At 42.0% G+C, this 19,596-nt stretch overlaps 1 protein-coding gene across 1 annotated transcript; it reads left to right on the forward strand.

The window, feature by feature from the left end:
• The first annotated feature begins 14,110 nt into the window (after positions 1-14,110).
• LOC108195401 (cytochrome P450 93A2) lies at positions 14,111-16,271 on the forward strand. The gene is made up of 2 exons (XM_017362359.2): positions 14,111-15,106; positions 15,412-16,271. Exons 1-2 carry the CDS (start codon positions 14,159-14,161, stop codon positions 16,072-16,074), a joined length of 1,611 nt encoding a protein of 536 aa, XP_017217848.1. The 5' UTR covers positions 14,111-14,158; the 3' UTR covers positions 16,075-16,271.
• Positions 16,272-19,596: the final 3,325 nt, after the last annotated feature.

The raw sequence follows: 19,596 nt of genomic DNA on the forward strand, positions 1-19,596 counted from the left end.
TACTCTTTTGGACGCATTCGTATCGTGTCCAATCCTAGCTGTTCATCTGCTTCTTTCAGTGATGTGTATTCAACTGCTCATACAAAATGATAAAAGCGGGCGAGTTTGTCCTGCAGTGGCTCTTCAAGTACAAAAACTACTTGGAATATCCCCCGTTCCGGCGGTACCCATCTATTTTTTCTTATAAGCAAAATATTCATTCATCAAGTTAGGAGCAAAATAGCTCCAAACCAAGCGGGCTAAGCCATCCAAGCATAACAAAACAAGAACTGAATAGCAGAGTCTTAGATAAAACACAAACAGAACACTGAATAAAGATTTAAATAAGAGATTAAGCTCTCTTATACTCCCGGGCACAAGCTTATTGCAGCTCATGATCTTGCAGTGCAAGGTGCAAATAGAAAGCGAATTTTAGGTACGCCTTAGAAGCACTAGAGATCTATGTTAGTCGGACTCTTCATTTTTCCTCGAAGTACCTACACTCTACACTCGGATATGGACACTTGGAATCGGACACTTATTTTATTTTAAGCTAAAAACATGGATATTTTTGAAAATATTACCGGTCCGACACATGGACACGTATCCATGTCGGACACTTTTAGTCGAGTCTGAGTAACATAGTGATAAGTCCAGAAATGCCTCCGTCCACGTGCCACTGGCTGGGTCCTCCTAGCTTTACTGTAGTTGGTTGGTTGTAGTGGGGAACCTGCAAAACAATGCCTGGCCGGTGGTGGTGACCGTGAGGCACCTCCGGTGTAACAATCAGTAATCTCTTCTCTTAGAATATTTGATAGTGTTTATTGGCTTACCCTTTACTGTCATGCTCCCCTCTTATTTATAGTCCTCTGATACTGACGTCGAGTTTCTCTTTATCACACGTGTAGGAGCGACTATTCTCTTTCCCCTTCTGCGGGTTATTTCCTTTTTGGGAGACTGACGTCTTATGCCCGCAAGAAACGCCTATTCCTTTTAGCTGACCTCATCTTGATGACGTAGGTGGTCGCCACGTGTTATGGGTTAGTGGGGTCCCTATCATTGCCCCCCTGCTTGCCTGACTCATCTAGTATGGGCTCGGGGAAGTATATCCGTTGGAGGTGGATTCTGCGGAAAGTGTATGTGACTTGCCTTGCTGTTGGTTTCTTTGGGCCTGACTTCCTTCGCCCTCTGTGCTCGTGGTTTCCTATAAAAAGGGGGGTTTTGGCTAGAGGTGTGCTTATCCTTTCTCGTGGTGTTATATCTATTTCCGCCTCTCAGTTTTCTAGCTATTCTGTGAATCATGAGTCGTTCAATGGAGGAGTGCGATGCTATTCTTGATTTGGCATGCGATTGTTATCGTATGAGTGTCCAGAAAACTCGCTGGTATGGAGACAACATTGGGTGTCGCTATCGTGAATGCCCCAACGGGGTCTGTGCATTTCACAAGTGGGTTGATCCTCCCATTTGTGATCGTGGCCGTGAGGCTTTGAGGGAACTACAGGATCGTCATGAGGTCTTCTCGGAGAATCTCCGACGTCGTATGGAGGCTTTGACTGCCTGGTATGAAGCTCGCCTTGAGGTGGAGAAAAGGAAGTTCAAAGAGAGTGTGGCGGGGTTGTCTATCCTATGTGACGTCGTCAAAGATCTGGTTGTTGAATCTACTGAGGAGGATGCTCCTCCGCCTGTGTTCGTTTGGGCTGGAGATGAGGATTTTCCTGACGAGTGGGAATAATCCGGTCTTTTCCGGAGTCGGCCCCATCTATCACGTATTGTCACTAGGTCTAGGCTTTTCCACCATGTCATGTATTGTTTTCCTTGTATTTGTATGGCTGTTGCGTTTAACATCTCCTTTATAACGCCCCTTGTGTTTGCTTATGATGTTCCCCTATGACTTAGTATTTTGGGTATCGTTTATGATGTAACTCTTGCTTTTAATCTCGTTGTTTTTGACTTGTCTTTTGTTCCTTTTGTTTTTCTTTCTTCTACTCTTCGCGATTTATGCGTTGTTATAGGCCCCATTGCCCCCCAGTAATGGGCCGGGTGTGATGATGAGTGTGAGTCTGATTGTGACAGCGGGACCATTACTTTTGTGGTTTGTACATGAAGAAGCCTTTTTGACCCGTAAGATCATCGAGTGAGTGGAAGGGGTGCCCCCCATTTCCTCGTTTCAGTGATGTCATGAGCATATGAGGTGGCACCTTAAGGTTTGAGCGCGATCGTGAGTATGGAAGGGTAATTTTGTAAAATTGAAGTGTCTACTTAGCCTTGATTAGTCATTTTTATTCAAAAATGGCATGTGAAAAGAGATATAAAAATAAAATAAGATGAAAAATAATAACGATGTGAAAAATAGCGTGCGATGTCATGTAATGTGAAGTAATGTAAATAAAGTGTTTAAGAGAAAAAAAGGGATAATAATAATGCATTCGACCGAAACGAGGTGTGTATTGGACGCCTGGGGAACGTGAAAAGACTATGATTTGAAGTGGAGTCTAGTTAAAACTGAAAGGGCATGGGTATTAACCGTGGTGCGTCCGTGCACGTGTCTGTTCATCATTTAAGTATTTAAACTTGTGCTTTTCCACATCTTGTGGTAGCTTATAAAGGCGGTGCGACTGCGGCTTTCTTTAGCTTGCCTTGGGTGGGATTTGATTTCCATTGTTCCTCTTGTGTGTTGTTGGAAGAATTTGTTCCGATATCGTTGCAGGTGAGGTATTACTTGAATATTCGACATTATGTAGTCTTCTATGACTTAAAGTATGTCATGTACGGGTATCCCCGATGTATTGTGTATCGCCTGATTGATTTGTGATGCTTGTTTATCATTCGTGCTTCATTTCCTTCATGCTTGTTTCGCTGGTGTGAGAGCTTGATTTCAACGTGTTTCATTGATTAGGGTTAGGGTTAGCTTTCCCTCTTTTTTCGCTCTTTTCTTCTATTATTTGCTTTAATCGCTCTGCGTATGGTTGTTCCCGTACTAATTGCTTGGTTCGATCTTTGTGGGTTTGTAGAGAGTGTATGAGGGGTATTAGGGTAGCATGATATCTCGTGTCTGTGAGTCTTGGAGGATTTATTATATGTTGCTCATGTGCCTCTGGATATACTGTTGATGTCGAATGTTTCATGCCTTTAATTGTTTCGTTTTGTGTGTATATATATGTTTACTGGTCAATGCATATGGTTGTGAGAATAATGTGGTATGGGGGCTTGTAGATGTCTTCTAGAGCGGGGTCGTCTAGGGTTACTCATGACAAGCCACAGTCAAATGTTAGGACTGTAACTAGTTTGTTGAATGAAGATGGATCGTGGGCCGACACCTTGCACTTCCAAGTTCCGGAAGTTGCCCACTTGGATAAAGAGGAGTATTTCAAGAGTTACGATGGATATTATCGACAACATGGGGTGGGGGTCCCACGTTTTGATGAGCGGAGGTTGGAGTCTCAGTTTGGTGGTTATGACAGTTTAAAGCATCCCAGTAGTTTTGACGTGGCACAACATGGTGGGAAACTTTCAAAAGCCTTTCAGATTGCGGGAGAGTATCGATGGCGGGTAGCTACTGCTGAGGAGAGATTATATTCAAGGCCCGCAGATGGCGCAATTGCTATACCGCTTTCTCACTTGAAAGCGGGGTTGAGACCGCGGCCCCATCGTTTTCTGATAGCTCTATTCAAACAGATATTTCGATGCAGTCCTGCTCAGTTTTCTCCTAATTCTATCCGGGTGATTTTGTGGTTTATTGCTGCTTGTAATCGACTGCGGAAACAACCCACATTCAGGTCTTTCTTCTCTATCTTTTATGTGAAGGGTTCCCGAAAGGATCTGTTCTATGAGCTTGTTCAATATGGCCGTAATTCCAGGGTGGGGAAAGCGATAGGTGGGTATCAGCCGATGAATAAACCTAAGTGTATGAAGAACTGGTGGAATGAGTATGTGATGTTACCGGGTGGTGAATGGTCGTATTTTCCCGGGTTTAATACGGATTGTTCAGATTGTTACAAAGTTCCGCCAGGTGCGCATACGCGGCAAGTGTTGAATGGGCTACGGGAATTGGTGCATGTGTTTGGAGAGACATGGGATGCGTCTATGTTTTACCATGTGGCCGATTTGAAACGACACAATTGTAAGTGTTAACCTTTCATCTAATGTGGACATCCTACATGCCAATTTGATGTTTGTTTATCCATAATGTGTTGCCTTCTGCTTGCTATTGTGTATGTCGATGTATTTTTTTTTTTTTTTTATATGTTGATGGTGATGTGAAATGTCTAAATTGGGGCACAAGTTTGGCCTGTTGACAGTTCATTATTTTATGTAACAGTGTACCCGCCACATACCATGGATGGTGCAGAGTACACTTGGGACTTGGGTGAATCTGCACTTGCGAGCTTTATGTCGAGTTATCCTCCTGTTCCTGAGCATCTAAAGAAACGGAGGGATGCCGGGGAAGGTGACCGTGGTGACGAAACGGTCGATCTAGGTGAAAATATTGATACTGCTGGTGTTGAAGAAGATCCTGGTACTGAGGATGAGGGTGTGTTGGAAGCGGATCCGAGCGACGAGGCGTTGTTGCATATGTCTGGGGATCGTGATGTTGCGGGTGACTTAACTACGGGTGTTTCCCGGCCTCGCCGCCGCCTTGTAAAAGACGGGGGATACGTGTCCCATCGTGGGCCCGGGGCGACGTTTTCGAGGGAGCCATCTTTACATATTCCTGTAAGTGGGGTATATATTTTGTATTCCTTTCTTGTCGTGTTGTTATGATGACATGTGTATAAATATTTGCTGGAAATATATGTAAGTCATAAGGGTTTTTTAACAAGGGTAATATATATTCGTCGTAGCTTTTAACGACATGGTTTTGTTTGGTGTATGACTTGCGTGCAGGATGGCCCAATCCCCCATGATGTTTTCAACTTGTCAGGTTGCCTGAGTAATAACTCAGGGGATTTCTTCATGGGTTTATCGGGTGACACTGATCCTACCAAAGGTCTACCTCCAGTAGATGGATCAAGTGAGGATGTGGTGGAGGTAGATAAAGTGAGAGTGACGATGGACGGTGGGAGTGTTCCTCCTGGATCTGTGATAGAGGGGATTGATGCCGCCGCGCTTGTGTCAAGTGATCTGCAAGGAGTGCCGGAACAAGTGGGTGAGAAAACTGCGGGGAAACGTAAAGCGTCTGATTGTGTTGATCGGAATGTCAAACGATCAAGGCTGTCTGATGAGGCCGAGGGTAGCGTCGTGGGTGAACGACGATCTCGACCGAAGAAATTGGTTGCATCTCGAAGTTTAGGTTTACTGAACCGGCGGCAGATCCGGCAATTGCGACAAGTTGTGCATTCTAGCTCTTCAGCAGATGAGTATGAGGAGAATGTGGATACTGGAGAAAAGAGACAGAGGGTGGGGTTTTTTTACAGGACTGCCCCCCGTGAGGTATTGCCGGATTTTTTGACCCCGGATGATTGCTGGAAGTTAGAGGGTTGTACCATACCTAAAAGACTCAAGCGGGTCGAGCGTGTTGCAGGAATGGTATGTTTCTTAAAAATCATACTCCATTGAATTAATGTCGTTGTTGGCGTGCTTACGCTTGTTTGTGATATATGTCTGTGGAGTGATGGTGTGTCTATTTTGTTCATGTTAGGTGGTAGGGGAGATGTCTGGGATGGTGTCGTTGCTAAAGTCGGAGCAGGCCCGGTGCCTTAGATTGCAAAAACGCAGAAAGGGTTTAGAGGCTGATTTAGGGCGAGTGAAGGAAGAAGCTGATAAAAAGCTTGCGGATGAGCGTCTGAAGTTCGATGGTGAGATAGCGGGGATAAGAGGTGAGCGTGATGCCTTTTGTCAGCGAGTGGAAATGTTGGAGAATGAGCTTCAAAAGGTAACAGATCAGTTTACGGGTATTCAATCAGAGCGGGATACAATGAAGACTGCGTATTCTTCATTGGAGCGCGCAAATATTGACTTAACTGAGAATTTGAGAGAGGTGGGAATTGCTCGAGACAAGGTATCCGAGTTGTTGTCCATTACAACAAAGGAGAATGAAATATTGAAATCTTCATTGGCCGCCATTCCTTCACGAGAGGCTATTATTGCCGAGTATCAGGCGGGTGATGAATATAAGCGAGATATTATCGATGCCCGTGTTGCCGCGGTGGATACGTATAAATGTAGTGAGGAGTTTGAGGAGGAAATTAAGATTGCCGAGAAGCGTGGTGTGATGGAATTTAAAGGTAGTGTAAACTACGCTACGGAGTTAGCGGCCGTGCGGGATGCCGCCGTCTCTGAATATCGGAAAAGTACTGCTTTTACAGATGCTGTGGGTGCCGAAGCGGGGAAGTTGTCTATGAGAATTGTGGGCTGTTGTAGGGAATTTCTGAAGGATGATATGCAACGTCCCACTCGAGAATTCGGGGAGTTCTTCGTGGGGTTTGTCCGTCGGCAGAGAGATGGCTCTTCTTCTGCGTTGTCTGGTGGCGCACATTCCTCAGTTTCGAGATAATTTACTGAAGTTCACGGCGACCTAATTTCGTCTTGTGTCGTTTTGCTATATTGTGTTGTTTTGTGATTGAAGTAAGAACTATTATTCGCTTTTGTTTCCGCATGACGTGTGTTTTTGCGGTTACTTCTGTTGTGTGATTTGACCATGTGTGATGAAAGATTTTGTAAGCGGGGATATGTCTGAAATATTTTGATATATGTGACATGTTGAAGATATTGTTGTCCTATAGGTGTTGTTGCCGCTGATTTCATTTTGTCTGTTTTGAGTGGTTAGGTATTGATCTTTTGTCTTTTTGCCATGCATGTCTTTCTTTGTTTTTTTTTTTTTTTTGTCTGTATAATCGTATGTTGTTCGTAAGTTTTGGCTTTTGCAAGTTGAGGGTTTGTGGCCCCTCCGTTTGTCCCAAAGAATTCGAAAAGACAGGGTGAGGATGTGCATTATGCATATTAACCAAAAGATAATTCCTAAAGTAAAACACATAATTAATAAGCTAGCGGGGCTGCCATATGCACCCGTTTCAAGGAATTGATTCACTTGAACAAAAAGGAGATAGAGTTATCACATTGTCATGCATAGAATTTGCGGAGCTTCTCCGCATGCCACGTATTGTTGACCTCCGATCCATCTGTGCGCTCGAGTCTATACGTGCCCGGGTAACATATCTCGCGTACTCTATACGGGCCCTCCCACTTGGGCATCAACTTGCCAGTGTGGCGGGGGTCCGAGGCCTCAGTTGCCCGCAACACCAGATCTCCGATGGAGAATGTGCGGATCCTGGTCTTTTTTGCAAAGTATTCCTTGGTTTTCTCTTTGTACCTTGCCATGTTGTCGACAGCCGTGTCCCTGACTTCATCGAGTAGTATGAGATTGGTATGTAGACCATCTTTGTTAGCTTCTTCTTCGAAGTTGACTAGTCGGTATGAAGGTGATCCGACTTCTACCGGGAGGAGAGCTTCTGTGCCAAAGGATAGCTTGAATGGTGTTTCTTGAGTGCTTGTTCTAGCTGTTGTTCTGTAAGACCATAGAACACTTGACAGCTCTTCGGGCCATTTCTTCTTGAGTCCATGCAGTCTTTTCTCCAATCCCCGCACAATGATTCTGTTCGTGACTTCCACTTGCCCGTTGGTTTGAGGATGGCATACAGATGCTTTTTTATGTTTGATTCCGAGATCCGATAAGTACTTCGTGAATTTTCGTCCCACGAATTGTGTTCCATTGTCAGATATCAACGTGACAGGTATACCGAACCGGGTGACGATATGATCTTGGACGAATTTAATAGCATCTTCCTGGGTGATGGTCCGCAGAGCTTTAGCTTCCGCCCATTTGGTCATGTAATCAATACCCACCATAACATACTGGAGTTCGTTTCTTGCTTTGGGGAATGGCCCCATAATGTCGATTCCCCATGTCGCGAATGGGATGGGTGAGAGGATAGAAGATGGGAATGATGGTGGCATTCTTGGTACATTGGCGAAACGTTGGCAATTTTCACAGGATCTGGCGAAGATTTTGCAATCTGCAGCCATAGTTGGCCAAAAATAGCCCTGCCTCAAGATTTTATGGACTAAAGCTTTGGCTCCCATGTGATCCCCGCAGATTCCCTCGTGAGTTTCCCGCATGCAGTAATTTGCTTCCTCTGGGTCGATGCACTTGAGGATGGGTGAATCGAAGCTTTTCTTGTACAGGCAGTTGTTTTCTATGAAATATCGTGCCGCTTGTCGACGTATGCGAGCCGCTGCTTCTTTATCTGTTGGTGTCGCGCCTGTAGTGAGGAAGTCGATAATAGGAGTCATCCAAGTGGCGTCATGCTGATTAATTTCCATGATCTGACTCCCCTCGATTGCCGGGGTGTGGAGGTTCTCAAAATATACTGATGCGTCCAAGCTGTCCTTCTCTGAGATGATCAAGCGGGACAAGAGATCCGCCATAGAGTTATCGTTGAGGTCTATCTGATGGAGCTCGTAATGTGAGAATTTTGCCAAGAGTCCACGGGCGAGTGCCTGGTACCGTATAAGGTTAGGGTCGTTGGCCGAATATTCCCCCGTCAGTTGTCGAATCACGACCTGAGAGTCTCCAAAGATGATCAACCGTTTTGCTTGTAAGTAAGCCGCTAGCATGAGTCCCGCGATCAGCGCTTCGTATTCCGCTTGATTGTTTGTAGCTTGGAATTTGAATTTTATAGCTTGCATGACCTGGAACCCGGAAGGACTAATGAGGATTATCCCGGCTCCGCATCGCTCTTTGGTTGATGATCCGTCTACAAATAATTTCCAGTTATCCGCAACATCAGTAGCGGGTTCTTCCGTTCCAGCTGCTCCCACCTGTCTTTCTTCTGCACTCTCTGGGGAACATTCTATGATGAAATCCGCCAATGCTTGTCCCTTCAACGCTTTCCTCGGTGTGAATGTTATCGTGAACTGACTTAGTTCCACCGCCCAATTTATGAGTCTTCCCGACATGTCTGCTTTGTTGAGTAGTTTCTTCAACGGTTGGTTTGTTACCACTGTAATGTCGCGACCCTGGAAATAATGTCGGAGCTTTCGACTTGCCATGACAAGAGCATATGCAAATTTTTGAATAGGCGGGTATCTTGTTTCCGGGTCTTTGAGTACCTGGCTGACGTAATATACCGGCTGTTGTCCCGAGCTGGTTTCTTTTATCAGAACCGCACCTACAGCTTTGTCGGAAGCGGAGAGGTAAATGGAGAGTGCTTCTGATGGTGATGTTGTGGCTAATAGTGGCGGTGATGCTAAGTACGCTTTGAGGTCCTGGAATGCCTGTTGGCATTCAGGAGTCCACTCCAACTTTTTAGTTGTGGCGGCGCCTTTTAGCGTAGCGAAGAAGGGTAGGCATCGGTCGGCCAACCGGGGAATGAATCTTCGTAAAGCGGCTAAACAACCTGTAAGCCTCTGGATATCTTTGGTTGTGCGGGGTGGCTGCATATCCATGATGGCTTGTATCTTTTCCGGGTTTGCTTCTATCCCACGCTCGCTGATTAGGTATCCTAAAAATTTTCCTGCGCCTAAAGCGAATGTGCATTTGCTCGGGTTTAACTTCATATCGCTCGCTCTTAACTTTTTGAAGCATTCCTGCAAGTCTGCCAGGTGGGTTTCTGCATGCATTGATTTGACGATCATGTCGTCGACATAAACCTCCATATTGCGTCCCAACTGATCCGCAAATACTTTGTTCATCATCCGTTGGTAGGTTGCGCCCGCATTGATCAATCCAAACGGCATGACCTTGTAGCAGTATACCCCTCTGTGTGTAATGAAGGACGTCTTCTCCCTGTCCTCGGGGGCCAACTTGATCTGGTTATACCCTGAGAAGGCATCCATGAAACTGAGCATCAGGTGGCCCGCCGTGGCATCTATCAGTTGATCTATGGAAGGTAGCAGGTAAGGGTCTCGAGGGCAAGATGCGTTAAGGTCCGTGTAATCCACACACACACGCCATTTGCCGTTAGCTTTTTTGACTAGCACTACATTGGCAACCCACTCCGGGTAAGTGACTTCGCAGATGAGGTCTGCTTCTAACATTTTATCAATTTCTTCATCGATGGCTTTTTGGCGTTCGGGAGCGAAGTTCCGACGTTTCTGTATTTTTGGCTTAGCTGCGGGGTGTACGTTTAACTTATGCAGAGCTATAGATTCTTGCAGACCTGGCATGTCTTTTGAATCCCATGCAAAGATATCCGCATACTCCCGAAGGAGTTTGGTGAGACCTTCCTTTAAGACAGCATCCAAACCTGCTCCAATGTTGATCACTCGCTCTTCATCTCCTGGAATTAATTCGATGGTTTCGGTGGCTGCTGCTGGTGAAATGGTTTGTGTGTTGGTGCGGGAAATGCACTCTTTTAAGACGGGATTCACCCGTTGAGGCACCCCTTCTCCGTCTCCTTGGTCGATACTTTCAACCATCTGCACCTCATTATTTTGTTCGGTCCTTTCGTTCGCATTCCGTTGGTATCTCCGTCTTTTCTTTTGTTTCTCTTGTTCCTTTCTCTTTCGGACATTTTCTGGTTCTGTCTCCGCTATCGCCAGAGCTGACCCGTAACATGTTCGTGCCGCGCCCGTATTTCCTTGACATTCTCCAATCCCGTGTGCTGTTGGAAACTTCATCTTCAGATGTGTGATAGAAATTATCGCCTTTAACAAAGACAACGTCGGCCTACCCAGGATTACGTTGTATGCCGACGGGGTATTCACAACGTAGAACTTGATGACTTTTGTTTCGCTCTTAGGAGGGGTTCCAAACTGCGTGGGGATTTTTACAGTTCCCAAAGTTGGGATTATGTTGTGCCCCAATCCATAGAGTGGGTTTCCTGTTGTTAATGGCTCGATCTCGTACCCCTGGAGTTTCATCCTTTCCCAACAGTGAGCGAACATTATATCTGCAGAAGAACCGCTGTCAACCAACACTTTTTTGATGACGTTATTCAAGACTTCAATATTGACGACCAACGCCTCTGTGTGTCCCGGGTCTACTCCCTCTAAGTCGGTGTTCGTAAATCTGACCTCTTCGCCCCTGTCGGGCTGATGGTCCACTGAATATATCTCATGGTGCATCCGTTTGCGAGGAGAGCTGGTTCCTCCGATCACGACATTGACGATGTTCTTTCCTTTATCGTTCGTTTCATTTCCGGTTGCATGTGCGGGCACCCGCAACATCTGTCGAGGTAGGTATTGGTTGATATGTCCCTGCCGCAACAAACGTTCTAGGAAATGTTTCAAGGAGTTGCAACTCTCTGTGGTATGCCCGTGGGTACTGTGGTAATCGCAATGTTTCGAGCTATCTCTATCACCCGCGGATGTCCACATGGGGGGAGGGTCGGCATAAAATGGCTTATTTTTTATCTCTTTCAATATGTCTTCTCGTGGCATGCTGAACACGGTGAAATGTGGTTCTGCTCTTCGGTCCCGCTTGTCTGGAGGCGGCGGGGGTGGTAACGCCAGACGTGTCTTATCTACTATGGGTGTGGTAGTCTTGTCAGACTCCCCTCCTGTTGACCTGGTAGTTACTACTTCCGTGTATCGAGGTGCAGTGTCTTGGGTACGTTGATACGACAATCGCTCACTGTGGAAGTGATGCTGCGAGGTCGTTTGTGGGGTGCGGGTTTGTTTTAAAACTTTCATAGTTTCTGCTTCCGTAATGAATCGCGACGCTAGAGCGTATGCCTTGGACAGGGTATCGGGCCTTTGGTTCATCAATTCACAAATGTACTTCTCGCATTCATAGGGGTTTAATCCCCGCCTGAGATGTATGAGTGCTTCTGTCTCATTGACTGCCTCCACTTTATCTACAGCTTGCTTGAATCGTCTTAAGTAACTTTCGAGATCCTCCCGATCCCCCTGGCGAATAGATTCCAGGTAGATGGTGTGTATTTCATGGTGCTTATTAGTCCCGAATTTGGCGAGGAACGTCTTTTTGAAATCCACCCATGTGTCTACCGTTCTTGCGGGCAGTCTGTTGAACCACCTTTGTGCGTTTCCTTTGAGGCTGGTGGCGAAGAAGCGACAACTGGTGAGATCGTTGTATTCATAAAATTTGCTCAGCTGATCGAACTGGTTGAGATGATCTTCTGGGTCACCTTCGCCGTTATAGGCGTCCAGATTTGGGTGTTTGAGGTGTCTCTGCTTCTTCTCTTCTTCGAGTCTTCGCGTGAAAGGGGACTCGCCTATGGCTGCTGACACTTCTCCCTCCACTCTTTTCTTCAAGTCATTGATAGTTTTGAGAAGCTCGTCCCTGGTGCCACCCTCTGGCTTTTTCTCGGGGGTTTTTTCTTTTCTACTTCGATTCCCTCTATCTTCAGTTCTGGTGTTGCGGCGTTCTTCTTCTCTCCTTTTTCTTTCATCTCTCCTCTTCTCTTCTTCTCGGCGCTCTCTGTGTATGCGCCATGTTTCATCTCGATGATGATCCCCGCCATGTCGGAAATGGGAAGTGTGCCGGGATGATCCCAACCTAGAAAAAATGGAGTGCTCGCGTTCACTTTCCCGCTTGCTGTGTCTGCGGGTAGAGGATCTTTCTTCACTTTGACGAGATTCTCCTTTACCCTCTTCCTGTTGTCGTTTCCTTTTTAGCTCTGCGACTGTTTCTCTTAGATCTTTGGCTTGATTTTTGGTCAAACCTGTCAAGGTCAGATGTCCAGATGTGTTCTCCAGCGACGGTGTGCTGGTTCGCCCTTCGCTAGGATCATCATTCTTGCTTGTCTTCAAGGGCGGTGAGTTTCCCTTGCGACGATTTTCTTCATTTCCCGATTCTTGTGCTGCCATGTTTTCAGATTTCTTCAAACTATCTGGTTCACCGGACGTCTCGCTGCGTTCAGAGGATGAGCTCTGGAGGTCAGGGGATGAATTTCATACAACCAACCCCTTCCTGGCGCGCCAAATGATAAGTCCAGAAATGCCTCCGTCCACGTGCCACTGGCTGGGTCCTCCTAGCTTTACTGTAGTTGGTTGGTTGTAGTGGGGAACCTGCAAAACAATGCCTGGCCGGTGGTGGTGACCGTGAGGCACCTCCGGTGTAACAATCAGTAATCTCTTCTCTTAGAATATTTGATAGTGTTTATTGGCTTACCCTTTACTGTCATGCTCCCCTCTTATTTATAGTCCTCTGATACTGACGTCGAGTTTCTCTTTATCACACGTGTAGGAGCGACTATTCTCTTTCCCCTTCTGCGGGTTATTTCCTTTTTGGGAGACTGACGTCTTATGCCCGCAAGAAACGCCTATTCCTTTTAGCTGACCTCATCTTGATGAGATGACGTAGGTGGTCGCCACGTGTTATGGGTTAGTGGGGTCCCTATCACATAGCTAGAGATAGTTCATAAACACTATAATTATTCATATTTAAAAGTAATATAATATTTTTATTTTAATAATTTATCATATATACTTCGATTAAAGAATATATATAAGGATTAATCGGATTTCAAAAATCAAATCGGTGGCCGACCTTGCAGAGGATTAATCGGTTAAATCGGGGATTTTTACAACACTGAGTTAAAATGATAAAGACTTAAATAAAAAACTATACACATTTGAAATGCATGAATTTAAGTAAAAGAATATGCAAATTAGTCGATAAATAAGTTACAAGGGGGCATAAAAACAAAGTTGCATTTTTTTGAACATATATTATATGGGCTGATAATCAAGTAAATCATTGAAATAGTGTTGATATATCAAGTTGGTTACCGAACTTAAAACGGTCTCAAATGATTATTTAAATCAGTTACAAGTATTTTTAAATACGAGTCCAAGAAGTTTAAATATTATTTATAAAGATTTACATATTATTCTTGAATGTTACCGCTACTAAGTACGGTATTATTTATAATATATAATATAACTTAAGTAATATTCAAATATTAAATTATATATCTATATAATATTCAAATATAATGATAAATATTCTAAATAATAATTAAATTGATCATTTTTATTTTTGTGAGGTTTTTGATAATTTGGTTATTTTAAAATCTGATAATTTGAGCTCACGTGAAGTCCACTTAAAATTAATTACAAAATCAATGTTATAATGACTTGTAAGTCAGAAGATTTAATAAAATATTAAGCAGCATGAATATTTTACAAGTAGAGCACCAAGTTTTTTTGTGTATATATAGTGCAAGTCCCGTGTACTCAAATCATCACTACAACCCTGACACCCCAAGTGCTAGCAATGGCTAACGGCACTGATTCCCTCTATTTCTCTCCAAGTTCAATTTTAACTGCAGGATTTCAAGATTCTGTAGTTAAAGTTTGTATTTGGCTCATCCCTGCTCTAATAATACTCCGAGCCATACTCAAATCTCGAACCAGCTCTAGGCTGCCTCCTGGACCTCCCAGGCTCCCAATCATCGGTCACCTGCACCTTCTTGCCCCTATACCCCATCAAGCTCTTTACAAGCTCGCGGTCAAGTATGGACCTTTATACCATATCTACCTTGGCAATAACCCTTGTGTTATCATCTCTTCACCTGAAATGGCTAAAGAGTTTCTTAAAACGAACGAATTATCATGCTCCAACCGGCCTGAATCAATGGCCTCGGAGTACCTGAGCTACCATTCACAGGACTTCAGTTACGCTCCTTATGGACCGTACTGGAGATTTGTGAAGAAATTGTGCATGTCTGAGCTTCTTAGCGGTCAATCTCTAGATTTTCTTCACACTGTTAGACGGTTTGAGATTGAGAGTATGGTGAAAGAAATGCTGCAAAAGGCCAGAGCTGTTGAGGCCGTCGATGTCGGAGGTGTGATTACAAGGATCACTAACAATGTGATTTCGAACATGATTATGAGCAAGAGGTGTTCAGACACGGATGATGAAGCAGGGGAAATGAGGAAGATGATTAAAGAAATCTCTAAGCTTTTAGGGGAGTTTAATCCCGCAGATTATGTATGGTTTTACAAGTTTTTGGATTTGCAGAGAATAAAGAAGAGGCTAGTGGATGTCCGCGCTAGGTATGACAGACTAGCTCAAAGTATTATAGATGAGCGCAGAGAAATCAGAAAGACACAAGAGAAGATTGCTGCAGACAAGGATTTTCTTGATCTCTTACTTGATGTGTATGAAGATGAGAAAGCGGAGTTCAGGTTGAACATGGATAAAATCAAGGCTATCATTCTGGTAAACACTAACTTTTACTTGCCCCAACAAGTAGAGATTAACATTGGTCATTTTGGTCTAATATTAACCATAGGTTTACACAGAAAGATTATTATGGTACGTTTGGGAACCTGGATTTCATTTGAAATTCTAAATTTGAAAAAATAACCTGTTTGAGAATTTGAATTTTGAATTTCATTTGAAATTCAGACATTAGTATAAATCTGAAAATTTGAAATAATAACACAAATCTTGTCATTTGAAATCAAGTGCATGTTTCCAACGTTCTCTTAATGAATTTGTTTGTTTTTTGTTGTAAAATGCAGGATATGTTTACGACGGGAACAGAGGCAGTGGCTAACGTGACTGAATGGGGACTAGCCGAGTTACTCAACCACCCGATGATCATGGACAAAGCTCGACAGGAGATAGATAGTGTTGTTGGCAAGAGCAGATTAGTCCAAGAATCCGATCTTGTGAATCTCCCTTATCTCCAAGCTATTGTAAAGGAAACTCTCAGACTTCACGCCGCCTCTCCTCTAATCCCAAGACAAGCAAGTGAGGATATCGTCATTGGAAACTACCACATACCAGCCAAAACAAATGTACTTGTTCACGACTGGGCTATTGGCCGAGACGAAACACACTGGGAAAATGCACTTGAATTTATACCAGAAAGGTTTCTTAAGACAAGCGGTGAAAATGGAATTACTGGATCAGCTGGCCACATGGATATTCGCGGGCAACATTACCAGCTTTTGCCATTTGGGAGCGGAAGAAGAGCCTGTCCTGGTATCTCACTCTCACTCAAGGTTATACAAGCAACGATTGCCGCGATGATACAATGCTTCGAATGGAATGTGCAAGGTGAAGGGAATGATAGTATTCCCCCGGTGAAGATGGATGAAGGAAGAGCTCTTGTGCTTGAAAGGGTGCACCCTCTGATTTGCATTCCAGTTGCGAGGCTCAGTCCATTTCCGTCCATTTAATGGTATACTGTCAATTACTCTGGATTGACAGAGGATTGGAAGCGTGCGGCAAGCCATAGTATTTTGTATTTAGTTGTGATGCAGACTGTTTCAATAAGGCTTGTTTACTTTTCTGTTGTTTTAAGTATTTGGATAAGTCGTAATTGCTTGCTTTTGTGTTTGATCTATATATTTGCTTTTCTTTCGTGTTTGATCTATATATTTGCTTTGCTTGACTTATTTTTAACCACATAAATAATGACCTTAAAAAAATGATATGTTTATTCTATTCTTTTTGAAAGATTCAGAAAAAAAAAAGTGATTCAAACAAAATGGGACCGGCCAGTGTGGGCTGGATAATATCTACGCCTGTGCGGGTGCCTAGTAGGGCAGTAGATATTATTATTGAAGTCAAATTTTCAAAAAATTAATTATTTTAAAGGCTTAGGTCACAATACAATCCAATTACACTCCTGTGGACGTTCCTATCTTCGATTCTCATGTTTTATATTATAGCTATATATTTTAATCTGGTTGCACATGCAGACATTATCGTGCTGCAGCATACAAACAAATGTTCTGATTTATCTAATATATAAGTTTTGAAAGTCCATAAATACAACAACAATAATTTTATACAACAACAATAATTTTATATAATTCTATGTATTTAAGGATATATTAATGGTAGGTATTGCGTTTTTAACAAAAAAACGCAATAAACAAAGATGGGCCGATGGAGTCATATTCAGATTTAAAATTGATTATACAACTAATATACAGAGATTATATACTACTGCTATATATGCTGCTGGAAGGATTGGGTTGGGAGGAAGGTCACCCATGGTCGTACCACTCGGTCCGCCCCTGAGGATGTCAATCATATATATATATATGCATCAATTGACTCTTTGACGCCATATTATCTATACCGGAAGGATGGGGTTGGGGGAAGGTCACCCATGGTCGTACTACTCGGTCCGCCCATGAGGATATCAATCATATATATGCATCAATTGACTTTTTGACGCCATATTATCTTACAGAAACAAATAATCCGAGCTTAACTTTGTTTTACAATCAGATTCTTAATATTGTCGGGATGGAACGTTAGGTGACTAGTTCCACAAATTCATTTACGACTCGGGTATATAAAAATGACGTATGTTTAGTCAATATTTTCGGTCGGTGCTCAATCAATACCGACCGATAATTATGATCCATGATCAACATGTGATCCATTATTTTTGGGAAAAAAAATGACTTAGATGTCATGTAGATGAATAATGATTGAAATTATTGCTGATAACTTGGTCGTTATTTAAAAAATTGAATTTTTAAAATGATAAAAACTTCTCGTCATAATATATTGATTGTTATTAAACAGATGATCAAGATGGGATGCACTCTGTTGAAAAAAAAATAGCTAAGAGATCATGTGGATATATAACGACCGGTTGTGCGATCAATCATTCGGTCGTTATAGGCTTGGTCGTAATTACTGGTTGTTATTATTCTTTTCATTCCAAAAGACAATACATTGCCTCTTACTTAGTATAATATGAAGACATTGATGCACAAATTAAGTTTGAGTTAACTATAATATGTGTATTAAATAGAGTTAAGTTATATGGAAACCACATTTTTTGGAGATGTGGAGATCATTTATGTTCAGCAAGTAAAACATTGCTAAAAAATATTGCAAAACTTATAATTTTACGAATCACGTTATACAAAGATCATTTATTTATCCAAAATATTTAAATTTATATATATTTTGCATGTAGAACATTATAAAATATTTTATTCTACGAAATATGTTTAGTTTGAAGAACATTTGTTCAGTTTGCAGAACATACACATTTTATCTATTAAAAATAAATGATCTTCAACAATTTTTATGAATTAGTGATATTTATTAATATAGTAACAAATAATTTGTAATCTTATTACAAGCCTACCTCTAGGCTGACCAAATATATCCGAACATTTGAGAAACTCTATATGTTTTGCTAAGGGGAGTGTATCATTGGAATGCATATTTTTTACATATTCTTATAAATTTTATGACATGACATCTATACCTTTTATTATGGGGTTTAAAGGGGTGCAATGCTCCTGCTTCACAAATTTATATAAAAGGAATAAAATAACCAATCATTGGCCGGAAGTGCTGATTTGTAGGTGGGGATCACGAGTAGACTTGTCAATCGTGTCGTATATTTTCGTATTTTGTGCATTTGAAGGTGAAACTCATATCCGACACGTTTAAGATTCGTATACCTAATTTTAAACTCATATCCGTTTCGAGACATGTTGTGTAGTTTTCCTGTACATTTGATATCAATTATATTAATAGATTAAAAATATATTTGTATCGTGTATGAATATGTATAAAATCAAGACTCATTTCTGACACCAAATTCACCGTTTACTTTTACGTTCTTGTACCAAAAAATGAAATTCAAACACTATTTTTCCTTGTGTTTGTGTATCAGATTATCAGGTCTGGTCACGAGGTACCTACTCCGGAAAAAAACTATTTTAGTCACGTCAGGGATATATTTAGGGAATTGATAAATAAGCTCCACATTTTACTATTTAAACTCCAATTCCAAATTTTATACCATTTTTATCCATGCCTTCTCCACATGTTTCATCCATATTAGTGGTGGTAATGCGATTTGGATAAAAAAAATTAAATTGGAGCTTAAATAGTAAATTTGGAGCTTATTTATCAATTTCCTATATTTATACTTAATAAAATCAAACTGCAAACCAAATTCACCTGCTCTGTAGAGATATAATAATTTTGTATCATACAAATCACATAAAGAGACTGACAAACAAATTGTTTTCTTTCTGCCGAATGAAGTTGATACCTAAATTTTTTTGTCCTAGCAGACACAAAGACACATGTTGATGTAGCTGTGTTGTAAACTTGTAATAGTCAATTGATTTGGAATACATGTATTGCAGCCAGCACTCATAATAAATTTAAAAAAAGGAAATTATTGACGTTTTATTACTTGTTAGGAGAATATTCGTGCGTGTAAACTGAAACGAAGCTAGGAAATAGTAATATATTTTCAAGGATGGAATCAAACAAGTTTTTGTTCCCATAAAATTAGTAATTGTCATCTTGTGAGAGCATACGGATCAGGACAAGTGGGTATCAGAATTCAAGATGACCAAAAGATACCTACACTTGGAGTCTCTTTCGCATAATTAGTACAAGTCAAAATGATACTTTATCATCAAATCATCTTGTTTTTAATGATTTAAATGAACTAAACTTAAAATCTAAAATAACTCAACTAGAAGATAAATTAAAGGATAAGCAGTGTGTCTTAACCATCATCACGATACAAAAATTTCCTATACTTTGAAACCCAGATAAATCTTTATCAGTTCTTATCTCATAGATAAAATTGTCTAACTAATTTGACAACACCTCCGGGTCTAGTATACAGAAATCTTGTGAATAAAATTTTGCAAGGCGGACAAATTTTGAGTTATTGAAACTTGAAAATGAATTTCTAG

This window comes from Daucus carota, chromosome 7 (assembly GCF_001625215.2).
Source record: "Daucus carota subsp. sativus chromosome 7, DH1 v3.0, whole genome shotgun sequence".
NCBI lineage: Eukaryota > Viridiplantae > Streptophyta > Magnoliopsida > Apiales > Apiaceae > Daucus > Daucus carota.